This window comes from Lepeophtheirus salmonis, chromosome 4 (assembly GCF_016086655.4).
Source record: "Lepeophtheirus salmonis chromosome 4, UVic_Lsal_1.4, whole genome shotgun sequence".
Lineage (NCBI taxonomy): Eukaryota > Metazoa > Arthropoda > Copepoda > Siphonostomatoida > Caligidae > Lepeophtheirus > Lepeophtheirus salmonis.
Window position 1 is genome coordinate 6,220,397 of NC_052134.2, and position 14,528 is coordinate 6,234,924.

General features: G+C 30.6%; 2 protein-coding genes across 7 annotated transcripts in view; both read left to right on the top strand.

Annotated features, from left to right (window-relative positions):
• LOC121116473 (protein amalgam) overlaps positions 1-11,966 on the top strand; it is a 251,936-nt gene extending 239,970 nt beyond the window's left edge. For 3 of the 5 annotated variants that reach the window (XR_011779596.1, XR_011779597.1, XR_011779598.1), the window contains exons 5-8: positions 3,446-3,573; positions 3,632-3,803; positions 6,303-6,498; positions 6,569-6,663. Coding sequence is in view for 2 of the 5 variants with exons in the window: in XM_040710726.2 (XP_040566660.1) it covers positions 3,446-3,573; positions 3,632-3,803; positions 10,224-10,342 (419 nt within the window). In the remaining 3 variants the exon portion in view is untranslated. Of the gene's footprint in view, positions 1-3,445; positions 3,574-3,631; positions 3,804-6,302; positions 6,499-6,568; positions 6,664-10,223 lie in introns of those variants that run through there. The other 2 variants (XM_040710726.2, XM_071887575.1) reach the window with 1 other exon arrangement.
• Positions 1-14,528, top strand: part of LOC121116458 (uncharacterized) — a 423,817-nt gene that overhangs the window by 214,586 nt on the left and 194,703 nt on the right. The gene's annotated exons all lie outside the window — the stretch shown is intronic.

The following is a 14,528-nucleotide window of genomic DNA, read 5'->3' on the forward strand; positions in this document are numbered from 1 at the left end:
ACCGTCAAGTTCAACACCCTGATACAATTATACATACAGACGGATCCAAGGATGAAAAGGCAACCCAGGTGCAGGATGGGCTGTTACTCCAGATGACATATTAATTGATCAATCATCAGTGTCATTAAATAACGAAGCATCAGTCCGTAGCAGAAATAATCCCCATAACACAATCAGTAGTATCTCTTCTTAACCAAGACAAGCCATCAAAAAACGTAATAATTCGATCAGATTCTCAATCGGAAATTACTCTTTTTGTAAATTTATTTACAAAAATTGATACACTTAAGAAGTGCAAAGGAATATTAAACATTGGAAAAAGTGAAATAAACATATAGCTCCATTTAGATATTTCAGAAAACAAATTTGGAGACTATCTTGCAAATAGTGATTCTGAAAATCAAAATCGTTTGTCCGTTGGAGCGTCTCTTAACTACATAAAAAAGGTGGTGGAGGACTTCTTTTTCGAAGTTTGGTGCAACAGATACAGGGAAAATCAAAGTATGAAATATAAAAATGTTGAAGAAACATAAACAAAAGAGTGTAAAACTTTGGCGTCAATATATAAACTTACTTTTTCAAGCCTACACAGGTCATTGGCCATTTGTCGTCCATCTGAGCTAATGGAAAAATACAAATGCAATATTTGCATAAACCACAAAGGGCAAACTACCTTATTAAGATATATCCATCGCTCTCATATGAGAGATACCAAGCTATGCAAGAAGAGGATGAAGATCTTCGTATTCTTAAATTTATTAAATGTACAAAAATGAAACAAATTATTGATTATAACTCTAAAATTAAATAGAACTTAAGATCAATTTCTGAGATGTAGTAGAAAAAATAACCTTTTGTGTGGTCGTGTTCTTTGCCATACATATTAAAAGTTTTGTAATATATGCATATCTGTACTATTTTTAAATGTATGTACCTACTATGCTAAACAGCAATCAATTCTTTACTGACAAAAAAAAACATTACAAGAAAAATTTTAAAACCCAAATTGACCATACTATAATATTACCGATCCTATTATTAGTTAGAAAAAATGCGTTCGATCTGATAATCGGGTGGAGATCAAATTATGAATTTAATATTTAAACATTAATACTTATAGGCCTGGTTGTAAATTCGTGTTAAATTTTGTGACCTCATAAGTTCCTTAAACGTAAGATTAGTTGGTGGTTTTGGCGGTAAGGAAAACATTTTTTTCAGTAGAACCCCACCCTCCACTACGGAACTCAAATTAGACTCAAGTAGCTTTTGTAAACGAAATACAATTTGTGCTACATGTTACATGCTACTAGTTGACATTAGTCAAAAATTGATTCGGAACTTGACTTCTTTGGTTCTTGACGCTCCTTTTGGAACAAATAAGCTTCAATTCCAAGGTTATTCTCTATTTAAGGGGATAATTCAACTTATTTTCTTCATCAAGCTTGGTGTCATTTATTGGGCAAGAAGGTATTCGTGAAAGGAGTATACTCAATATACCCTCTGCTTCTAATATCATCATGTGAAATCAGTTTAAGTTCTTATCATGAACTCAAATTATATTACACTTTTATTTTATTATATACTACTTATTGAATGAATTAATCTAAAATAAAGCACTTCTTAGAAATACTTAACAATATGAGATTATTGCATATATTTATAGACATGCACAAGTTTATTCATCTAATATAATTGATGTTTTAAAGGCTTAACGATAAACTTTGTAATTGTAGCACTCCAGAGGAGAAAGAAAAGTTTATTTTTAATACTTTGTAGTTTTATATAAAATATATTCATGCATATGATAGACAGTGCTTCAAAAAACTAAATGGGTGGTTATGAAATAATCATAAATTAACTTTTATATTAGGGTATCATAGAACAAAATAAATATCATCTAATTTACCATTCGACAAAATAAAAACTTAAATCTATATAAGAGTGGATCCATCCCCCTCCCCCAAGAAATTTAGGGAATGGCTAATTATTAAAAGCTCAAATAGTTTTTGTGAATAATTATTTGGTGGAACCTCTTAATTGTATTTATTTTGACTAAAATTTGTTGCGAGGCTCAATCATGTATACAATTAACATATGTAGAATAAACATTGTGACAAATATTAATGGTATCTTTTTTAAAGTTTGAAATAAACGTGTTTTTATGAAAATTTCTGAAGCCGTTGATATAATTAAATTATTAAGCTATGAGAGTTGAAATGGTCTAGTTTGGGTGGATATGTTGATGCACCCACAACAAAAACAACTAACATTTGATTGGATGAGATCCCGCCGGCCAATTTGGAAGATTATCGACATCATAAAAGTCAAGCACATGAAAGGTATGGAGGCGTATGAAGAATTTGCCAGCTATTCAAAAGAGACTAGTACATCTCTTACATATCTCCAGAGGTCATCAAAGATTTTCCAACAATGATGATTAGAAGAATGGTAAGAAACATGGATGCTTCGAAGGCAACAATTTCACAAAAGATCAAGGAGCTTGTTTTGAAGTAATTTTTATGGGTCCAAAAGCAAATGTTGACAATATTCTAATGGAGAAGTGGGCCGTATGATGTAAGGCAATCATTATTTGAGAAAAAATATCTATATATTTTACTAATTATATGCAGTTGTATTGACATATATCTGGCATTATTCACAGTTGATGTTGTTTTTATGTATTAGAGAAAACATCCAGTTAGATTCACAGGGGTTTTTTTGTTTGGAAAAAGGATGGCCCCTACTGGCCGTTATGCTATGATCAAATCTACTAATTCCCAGTCTTTGTGATGTCTACATCTTTATTTTTACTCCAGATATAACATGTGATATATCATTTGAAAAATGATCATATAAAAAATTCAGTGATACCTACGATTTCTAAGATTGTTCATAAATAAGCGCCTTCTTTCAACTTTTAATTATGTGCCATCTTGTACAAAATTGAATTTGTCCAGGACTTCTATACAGGGATTCAAGTAGGGATTCTGGACAAGTCCATTTCTATTCATATTTTCCATATACCTTACTCACAGTAAAACTGTCTAACCGTCCCCAATAACGAATTTGTATACATACTCTTATCGATACAATTAACAACAATTGAATGCTTAGACCCAGGATATCTTTTTTTTCTCTTTTTTTTTTTCTATTACTCTTAATAATGTGTTAAATTTATCTAATTTTTACTTTGGTTTGTTCTTTATACAAAAGACATTGAATTTCATATGTACAACGTACATGTATCCTTTTTTTTTATTTTTTTTTAAATATTGAAAATTGTTAGTTACTGTTATATAAATTTATTTTGCGCAATGACGACATAATGCAGTGATTTTTATTTTACAGAGATACACACAAAAAAAAACAATACTTATTTTTTAGAAATTATTTTTTACTCGCTGTTAATTTGATAAAGAATTAATAATTATATGTTTTTTCACAGCGGCAAAAGCAAGACTATTTGGGGAAAGTGACGTCTATGTTAAGGCAGGGAGCACAATTTCCCTCACTTGCTCAATTAACCTTTATTCGGTTCCACCTCCAGATGTCACTTGGTTTCATGACCAAAACGTAAGTGTTATTATGATTTTATACCACTTCTGAATATAACCTAATGATGCTATTCCAGATATTAAATTTTGATTCCCCACGGGGAGGAATAAGTCTTGAAACAGAAAAGTCCCGGACAGGTACAATGAGCAAGCTCCTTGTAACAAGAGCTACATTGAGTGATTCGGGTAACTACACATGTAAGCCATCTCGAGGAGAAGAGGTCACTGCGAATGTACACGTAATAAAACGTAAGTTTTTTTAACCTAATATGTATAAAAAGCTCATTTATGTTCGATAATTCCTGATAGTTCTATGGTTGCATAGTTTTTATTTTATTGCCCGTTTAGAAATAAAATCCACCAGTTACATACAAAAAAGTTAATGTAAGTTTGTAGAATTGACAATCTTAAATTTTATGTATTGATACAGTCAGGTATATGTTTAGAGTGGAGCCAATAATATTTGATACCTTACCAATTTTGTAAGTTTGCCCAATGGACATTTAGGTGCAAGACTGGCTACGCCATGTACTTCATATTGAGACACTCATTTGTGGTGTTCATCGTAAGTTTTGGGCCATAACATCCTGGAAGACCACTCACACACCAACTGTCAGTGCCTTCTTCTGAGTGAAGGAAGTTGTCGGCCAAGACTTTCGGTGCATAGCCCTTAATATCCTCCCTTCGATTTGGTCAAGTCGTTCTTTCTCCTTGCTAGAGAAACACCCGCTATACAGAATGTTCCACTCCCATGCTTGTTGTTGGGGATCGTGTTATTGGTTTTATACTCAAACAAAAACAAAGATTGTTAAGAAGAAGAAGAATTGTCACATTTTTTAGAAACAAAGTTACAATTGCAAATCCAATTTTCTTGAATTAAACCCTTGCCATATTAAAAAAAATAGAAATAAATATGGGGTTTTTACGTCTTCAAGTTTCATCAATTAATATCAAAGTTTGTGTTCATTCTTATGGCGATTAAGGTTATAAACATATTGATAATCAATACATTTAGGTGTGCATAAATCGGGTTGGAAGATATTATTCAAAGGATAATGACTTTATGATCTTCCCCATAAAGTTGATTTCCTGCAATCTTAATGAATTATCTTTAACTTAAAAAAGACAAAAATTCCCTTTAATTGATTTTTTTTTGTAGTTCTACAAAACAAATTATGCCCTTTATTGTACTCAAAAACAAACACTTACCTAATAGTCGTCATCTTTCTAACCAATTTAGTTCATCACTGATAAAATGCTAAGATACAATGGCAAAGAAATAGCATGTACTTTATAAATCTGAGTTTTGGTTCGTGACAACCAATGAGAAGCTTATTCTCCGTCACAGCTTCAGTATAAGCACAAAAAATGTGTTGACCTCTGCTTTTAATAATCCCGTTGACTTGACTCAACAATTTTATCTACCATATGTACAAAAAATCTTTCACTTCTTTATTGTTATTTAATCCTGTAGCAATATTTAGGATAATCCTTGAAAGGAGCTTAAATTTGACTCAACTTCACAATATGCTTCTGGGGATAGCAAAGAGAGTCCTTGGCATACATATTTTAAATACCCATTATCTCTATCTCAAATAGGTCTTAATTATCTCAAACTTGATAAAGAATCCCTGTCTAGACCTTGATCATTTGTATCATCCCCAACCATCCATTTATCTATGAGAACAAGCGATGATACGGAAATAGCTTCGATCGATGAATAATATGTCTTCTTTTTTATCCCTTCAAAATTTAAAATTTTTTAAAAACACTAATGTAGCATACTTTTCAGCTAAATCAAGTGGTAAATTGAATTGAAGAACTATATTTTGCACATAGCAACCTGACATCTCTTCTACAGTCTTGAATATTCTTTTGATATTGTCAAATTGCCTTTGATATGACTTGAGATGAATTCCAGATAAAATCAGATCTATTATCAAGATTTTTTTTAAATCTTGAAGATAATTTCTGACCCAAAAGCTCTCATGCAAGAGATGATTAAAGAATAATATTTTTTTTAACCTATGTCTTCCTTGATTGAGAATCTAATTATTACTTACCCGTTTTATTAAAGATGTTCGAGCATTATAAAAATTCCTGTAACTATCATAAATATATCAAACTAAAAAAAATCCTGACATTTATGAGGAAATCAGAGAAAATCCCTTTTCCCGATGATGAGAGCTACCATACATTCAGAAACATTTATTCTATCGATCCATCGATTAAAAACGAGTATAGAAGGGTATAATTCTCTAAAAAACGTCTATATCCGCTGTGGTCAATTGTTTAGGAGTCATTACTTTAAGAGTTTGTTCAATGTAACTACCCCAAGAGTAAACCATTTTCGAGCATTCCTATCTTTCGTGACAGATACATAAGGTGAAATCTATTTTCATTTCTTTCTTCGCCATTTTTCTCTACATATTCAGGGATCCAAGGTTCCTTTGATGGCACCTTTAAGGAAGAAAAAAATGGCAGTACGTTTGACTGCAACAATCTCAGAACATTGACTAAATTTATCACAATCTACTACTCATTTTGATTATTTGTCAGAGACACCCGTTATATACTTGGTCTAATTGATAAAAATCAATAACATTACATATATATTTATTTAACAGTCATTGATATAAATATATTAATAGCATATTAGTGTAGTATTGTAACATGTAGTTTTTTAAATTTTTTAGAACCCGACATATAAATTTATTTATTAATTTGGTATTTTCATACAAAAAATAGTACCCTGTTCGAATATCGGAGGATCCATTATTCAAGTTTGCCCTTGGTTCTTACACATATCTATATTTTGCAAGATTTGTAATATAATTACTATGGTCAAGAGTAACATTGAGAATTTTTTCACAATAGGAGGATTGTGACCCAAAAGTGAATCACGGAGCTCTTATAAGTAGGCTGTACAGAGTTCATCAAAAATGTAATATAATGTTTTATTATCTGCCCTGTGCTGAATATTTGAAAGTATCTTATTAATATAATATTTATAGGATTATGATGTAAAAATTGATATTCATTAAATATGATGAGTGTACAATAACTAATTTGAGTGATTGAAGAGTCTAATGATTTTGATTTTAGTAGGTAATTTATAAAGTTAATTTGAAAATAATTCTCATCTCATTTGAATTTTTTTAAATATATATATATATATGCTAAATTTGAAATCTTTTTAAATGCTATATTTTTGCTCAAACCAATTTATTAATCAAATTTTATTGAAAAAATTTAAAAAACTTTTTCACATTTTTCACAAGTTATCTTGTAAAAAAGTGATTATCCTTTAAAAACGGCCTTACTTATGTACTATAATGTTATATTTGAAATTCCAATATTGATCGGAATTTGTACTCCTTATATGCTTCGTTCCCTTCAATAATAAAAAGTTTGTGTTCCACCCCATCTATTTTAACACTTCTAAAGAGAGTATCCATTCAATGAAGAGACTGAAAAGCTTTGAAGGATTTAATTGTCAGTCTATTTTAAAGCCAGAGAATTTAACCATAAAAAGGATTGATTGAATAATGGAATGGGATTTTAATTTATTTCCTTCCTCTTATAGCTGTGGATAATTAATCAACGTTTGTATTAGAAAAGTTTTGGAATGTTAAAAAAATATAAATTTAAGATGTTTTGTAGGCTTCTTTTTTAAACATAATTGATAGGGTGCATCAAACCCCACAAAGTAAAAAGTATTGTCTTGGGGTATGATAAAATGTTTTACCAATTATAATAACACATCATATGGTTTTTTTAAATTCAAAATGCCCCTTTAAGTATTTTGAAATGAGAAGATTATATTTCAAGAATTATGTATTTAATATTATTATTGTTAACTTTCACTTCCTCGAAAATATATTGTTTTAATTTTAGTCAGTAAGAAATGCATGGTTACTAATCTAGAAATATGGCTTTAATGGCTTAAGAGAGCCAAGTGAAAGAAACTGCATCACTTCAGTGGGATTCAAAACATATGTGTACTTTGATGCATCAACCCCCATCATTTTAAAGATGGTTTGTAATGGCGGAATAGCAAAAGTGTTTTACTGCCAAGAACAATTTTTTGTAGAAGGTTCATAAATTTTGGTTTACATTTACTGGGCCCACATCAATGTTGACACATTGAAATATTACAATTTGTAAGTCTATCAACTAAATAAATGACACAAAAGTAATTTAGATCATAAGTAACATGTTTCCCGTTCATACTTTCTTGCACGATACATAAAACATCAAATAGTATTAGTTGTTTTAGATGCTAATAGAAAAAATACTAGAATTTCGTTTTTTGAAGGTCAAAGTCCGAAATAAACAAATCAAAGGTAAATACATAATCTTCACAGTTACTCATGTTTACTGACTATTACATTAGCTTTTCCTTGCGTAATCCTATCTGGCAATACAACTTGTAAAGCATTTTGAAAATGTTCTTCTAATGTAGCAAAGCCGGTAAAGTCCAGGCTTAGTTTTATGCCTCCTTCTGAAAAGTCATTAATGACGTTAATTATATTTATCTTTGAGTTGGAAGAAATATAAGAAGACAAATGTATCCACTCGGTGACTTTTTGGGCCAGAAAATTAGTCTCTAAGTCCAGCACTGTTAAGATGAGCTAGGAGTCTTATGAAACCAAATCTGCAAGTATTGTAGACGGCGTTATGTTAATTGGGAAACGTGGTTTCCCAAAACCTGTTTCAAATTTATATGTATGTTCTGTCTCTCACTGAGTTCAGTTTCCTTATTATGAGCCTCTTGGCTATATTGTGCCACTACTCACTTGATGGAATTAAATAACTGACCAGGGCAAGGGGTACAATTTCTGAGGTTAAATACCAAAGATCATGAGATAGAGCAGATATGGGACTCTTAGATACGGTTAAATTGATTGTCATATATTGCTGGGATTTCTTTGAAAACATAAATCATTCCAAGGAGTATACACGGCTGTAGTACATAAAATCCACAATCACATGTAGATAAACAAAGATGAGTAACTTCTCCCTCTAATATTTGAAATAAATGGTTCCAGTTGGCAAAGATATTGTGTTGTAAAAAAATTGTAATTGGAAGCAGTAATTTCAAACTTCCAACGGGCCTTTTGCACTGCACCAAGACTTTTGAGCCAAAAATATTTGCTGCTGAGGGCATTTAAATAAAACAGTCACAGTTCAGAGAATTCCTTGTAATCATAGCGTAAATGTTTTTTCAGACTTTTGACAAACTGAGGCGGTTCATTTCTCAATTCTTGTACCATAGTCTTAATTTCATCAATGACCTTAGATCGAAGAGTATCAGCTTTTATTTTCTGGGGCAGCTCACACTTTCAAAAATGTTGAGAAATATTTTGAAGACGAATACTTCTGGTTTTTTCGACATTTCTATTTTCAGGTCTTTGAATATCTGTGCCAGCATCACATCACCAATATGATGATGGCATGCTGCCCAGAGTAACAGCCGTCGTAAGACCTGTTGAAGAAAATACCAGCAACAGTGACACAGCCTGTGTTAGTAGCATTTGTGTCAAACACCCTCAATACACCTGATTTTTTACATTTGCATAGTTTCAGGATTTCCATGCTTTTCTCATTTATAATTTTTTATGAGTGTCGGGCAGTGCCTGTTTTATAAGGTGGAATCCAAGGAGCTCAATTAACATCCCCAATTGATACACTAAGTTACTCTTTATTAACAATCTTATTTGTGAAAGTACCCATAAGTTAATAAAAAAAATAGAATTTAAAAATATTTCATACGATGTGTTTTTATTATAGGTAGAACCTTTTTATCATGCCGCCAAAGCAATATTATTTACTTGTGGAGGACTGAAGCACCCTAATGTGTGTCTAAGTTATAGTTTTAAAAAAGATTTAGTGGACAATACAAACCAAAAGAAAGGAGATTGCTGTTATCGCTACAGTCACAAATAGTATAGAGGGTCAGGAAAAAGGTTCCTCTCACAGAATCCCGTTTTCACGGGGTTTATCAAGGGTTTTATACCTATTATTTACACTATTAATAATATAATCAACAGTGAAGGTTTTTTTATCATGTTTGAGATCATTCAAGATGCGTTTACAAAACTGGAGACGATTTTTTTTACCTGAATAAGTAAAAGTTGTTTTGAAGACATAGGAAATTAAGACAAAGTCAGTCTCTGAAGTTAATTGGGTTAGTCGACCAATTTGAAGTTCCTTTTCAGTTTTATTTCTAGCTTTAACTTGTTTTCTGACCCTGAATACCTTCTGGTTTTTGACTGAGAGCATGTTCCTAATGTTCATGTTGGTATGACTGGTGCGTACTAGAACAGCAACCTTCTTTCATTTGGCTAACATTTTCCAATTAACAGTAGTGAATCTAACCTAAGCAGCTGACTTCATTTTTCAAACTATCACACCAAAAAGTTCGAATTAGATGTGAACATAACAAGAATACGAAAACTCTTAAATTTTAATTTTCATAACCTTTCCAGACTTTTCAAACACACGGTAACAAATCATTATGACAACTAAGCTAATCTCCTCGTAAATATTCTTCAAATTATTAAGGTTATAATGTCATTTTCCATTTTCGGTTTTTACATACAAAGACCCATAAAATTAACAACTCTAATCTTGTTTTACGATATAAATTCCTTAATTTACTTTCAGGCGAGCATCAAGCCGGACTCCAAGATGGTCAGACAGGCGAAGCAAGTCAAATTTCAAATTCAATAACGTCCTTCTTTTTTCTTCTAATTTACTCTCATCAGCAATATTTGTTACAATGATTAATTAAATAATTATTATCCAAAACAATGCAGCTTCTAAACTTGTAATTACAAGACAAGAAATATAAGCATTTTTGTAGCCCAAAATGATTATAAATAAATAATATGTACTACAGTCATTGTATGTTATTATAACGTATGTATTTTTGTTTTTTGATGTGAAATTTGTATCTCATGAGTATACATACATTTAATATATTTAGTTTGATTGTATCTATATTTGTACTTCTTAATAAAAAAATATAAATATAATTTGAAAAAATAAAACTCACGCTCGCACGACAAAGAATCATTTTCCAATTAAATATCTCCAAATTAATAAGTACTCGACCATACCTATAGTCATGTGCATTTATATTGGGACCTTATATATTTTTGTTTTTACTTTTTTTTACGTTATTTTTATACTTAAATAATCGAAGTTATATATTTGGGCGAAATGATTACTGCTTATTTAAAAATAGCAAATAATGTTTTTTTTTAAATAGTTATTTTTGAAGATTTATTAGCTTATTTAGATACTCGTATATGCATAAGTATTGGCACCCTCAATAGTTTCGGCTATTTTCACGGTCAGTTTTTGATATTTGTTTAATTTTTTTCATTCAACTATAGAATGTAACTTTAAGTAGGTTTTTTTCTCAAACAAAAAGATCTCCAATAAATTGTATGCTCCTAAATAAACAGTTCACAATATAATCAAGAAATATTGGGAATATGAAGATGTTTGTCAACGTAAAAGAACCATGGTCGGCCATCCTCTCTATCTCCTCATTTGCAAAGGAAAATGTGAGGGAAGTCAAAATTAACCTAGAACAAATACCAATATGATTTTAGATGATTTAGAGAAGAATTGGATTGTTGTTTCACGAAGAACCATATCTAGAATGCTTCATAAAGAATGATATCATAGGAGACGTCCAAAAAAGACACCATTACTCAATCTTAGCACCTTAGATCAAGATCAAACTTTGCCAATGCACACTTGGAGAAGGATATCCCCTTCTGGTCACCATGATTGTGGTTAGATGAAACAAAAATCAAGTTTTTTGGTGACAACTCAACCCAGTTCCTTTGTAGGGAATCTGGAGAGGCATTCTCTTCTCGTAACAAGATAACTACAGTAATTATTGGTTGTTAATTAACCATGCATTGGGACTGTTTTTCTTCCCCAGGTACTGGAAGGCTTGTCAGAGTGAATGGAAAATATCCAAGAACTCGATTCATTTAGTCTTAAAGAGAGGCAAAATACTCCTTCTACAATTTGTTTAACTTAGTTGTAAATTATAATAAAAGATTACTTCTGAAGTTATCAGAAATAAAGGTTACACAATTGAGTATTAATTAATTGGGTACCGATACTTTTGCCATATATTTTTTATTTTTTGCCTAAAAAGTAAAATATATAAATTTTTCGCTTTATCAAAGTAAAAAAAGTTAATAACAATAATTATCAATAAGCATTTCTTAATATTATCATTTTATTCTACCATTTTTGTGTTTTTTTTGTTTTTTGGTCATAATAACAGAGTATCTAAGTAAAAATGTGGTTGGTCACTTATGTGCATATCTGTATATATCTGTATATGTTGAAGTTCCATCAATATATAAATTAAAAATAGTATTTCTTTGTGTGTAATAGTAATTAAACTATAACTATGACGGGAAAGAATTGATTTTTAATCATAATAGACACATATATTGAAGTTCTTCTTGTTCTTTCGTTTTGAATAAAAGAAAAAAGAAGAAAATAACAACGATGAACCAAATTGCATTTTAAAATCTTAATTTAATTTCAAATAGAGGGCGTTAAGATTCAAATTGGTTTTTTAGAACGACGGTAATTTTTTTATGATGTAGCGGTTCTTTTCTTTAGCGCCAGAAAAATTATTGTATGAACAAAAAACAGCGAAATTTTGGGCGTATGTTCAAATTGTACTTCAAATATAAATAAGATTAAATTTACAGAGGAAGATTATCCTAGCAACGTGACAATGTTTGTTTTTTCCACAACAACATATAAAATTTTTAATAGGAAGGTCTCAAATGTGACTTCCACAAAGAATTGAAAAGAAAATCAGAAAAACGTTTTCTTTTTGTTCAAACTCTGGTAAATGTCCAGTTAGATTGTCCATTATAACAGATCCATTTTTATTTTTTGTTGGTCTACACAATTGAGTTACCCACTTACGCCCTTCATAATATTTAATCAGCCTCCTGTTCATTACAACTTCACGCTTATCATCTTTGAGATTATCATCAAAGTGAATATTTTGAAGTATCATAATAACAACATCAATCATTGACTTCTGGAGTCAATGAAGTTATTCGTTCCTGTAGTAACATCTTCTTTATCTATTGTTTAAGTATCAGAATCGATTAATATTCTCAATGTTCTCTTCATCACCACTGTTTGCTTCGTCTAAAATGCTATAAATTTGGTCACTAATAGTGCTGCTTAAAAATTTAAAATATATTGTTCTTTGTTTTCTTTCCATTTATGAATCACTCTATATTCAATCATGAAGGATGCATAAAAATATGTGTATCTACCTGTATTACTTACTTATCTCTCTACTAATAAAGAGTACTTTAATATGAATAATCTAAAAGCACAAAAAGCCAAAAATCTCATCCGGAACAAATTTTAAAATCTAATAAAAAGAGAAAAAAATTACCTTTCAAGCCTAAAGGACACCAGTGTCCCAAAAATTTTAAACTGCCATAACATTTGCATTTAAAAAAAAAAATATAGCAAAATTTTCAACAATTACTCTTTATACTATAAAATATTAAACAATTTCTATAAAATTTAAATTATCTATACATGAAGAACATATGATAGGTTGAAGGTTATTTCATCGAATTCCAAAAAATGACATAATTTGAAGACTTATATTGGACGATTATAAAGTCCGATGATAAAATGTTTTTCGATAAATTTTAGAGATCTACTATTACTCTTTCTAGTATTAAAAAATATCTCAAATATAATGAAAAAAATGCAACAAAAAATGAATGAAAATATGGGACACCAGTTTCCCGTCGATGGAAAGGGTTAAAACAATTTTTGATATTTGTGACGATTTGATCTTAACACCCAGTGCATATTTATACATGATATTTATGTTATATCTACTCAGAGATGTAGTGATTGAGTCTGACTCTGACTCAACTTAGACTTGAATACAAGTCTATTGATTTAGATTATTTTGGAGGATATTTTCATCTAGCTTAATTTGCATGAGATATACCTTTTTTTTCGTTCAAATTAAATCGTCCATCAAAAATAAATTTCTCTAATATGCAGTTCTGTTATACATCTAAAACTTATAATATATATAAAAATATTGTGTTATGTCATTAAACAACTTATTATCAAAGAGTAGACAATAATTTTGTATTTGAGTTTAGGCTTCATTATACAAATTTATACGAATTTAGACTTTATTCAATTATATCTACAATCTATAATGATTTAATAATAACTCAAATATTTTTCTACAATTATTGTATTTTTCCTTCTCCCAAGAGATCTCGGGATTTCACACCAGACTACCAATAGAGATATCAACAAACGGGTTGGAAAGAGCCTTGTGAGGATGGAGAGGCCACTTTTGACACCAGCAATGCAAGAAACCTATATCCTCCGTTACAAGACACTTTCAAACTCTTTTTGTTTACACGTTTGGCCCTCCTAAAGCCCTGATGCCAACACCCACCTTTTGGGTGCATATTGGAGGGAAGGTCTGTAGTGCCCTTCATCGAAACAACAAGGCCTTCAAATTCACTGTCAATCAGCACTGGGATATGATGAGAGAGGACTACATCTGCAGCGTGTCCCAGGTCTTCTACCACTGCACTAGTTAATCATCAAGGGTGGCTACATTAACTATTAACAAAGCTCAGAATCACATCTATTTATGGTATTAATTTTATTGAAATTTTATTGTTAATTAATAAATTATATCTGGTTGAAGTTTAAAATTCAAAGTGCTCCGATTTTAATGCCCCCCTTGGTATATTATCATACCCTTGTTAATAGGTTGGTAGATACCAAGCTTTATAGAAAAATATAAAATTAATTATTTTAGTTATCTAAAATGCAAGATACAATTGTATTTTAATGGGAACACCCAATTGACATTTTGATACTGTGTGGTGTTTTCATTTCTACTATGTGTCT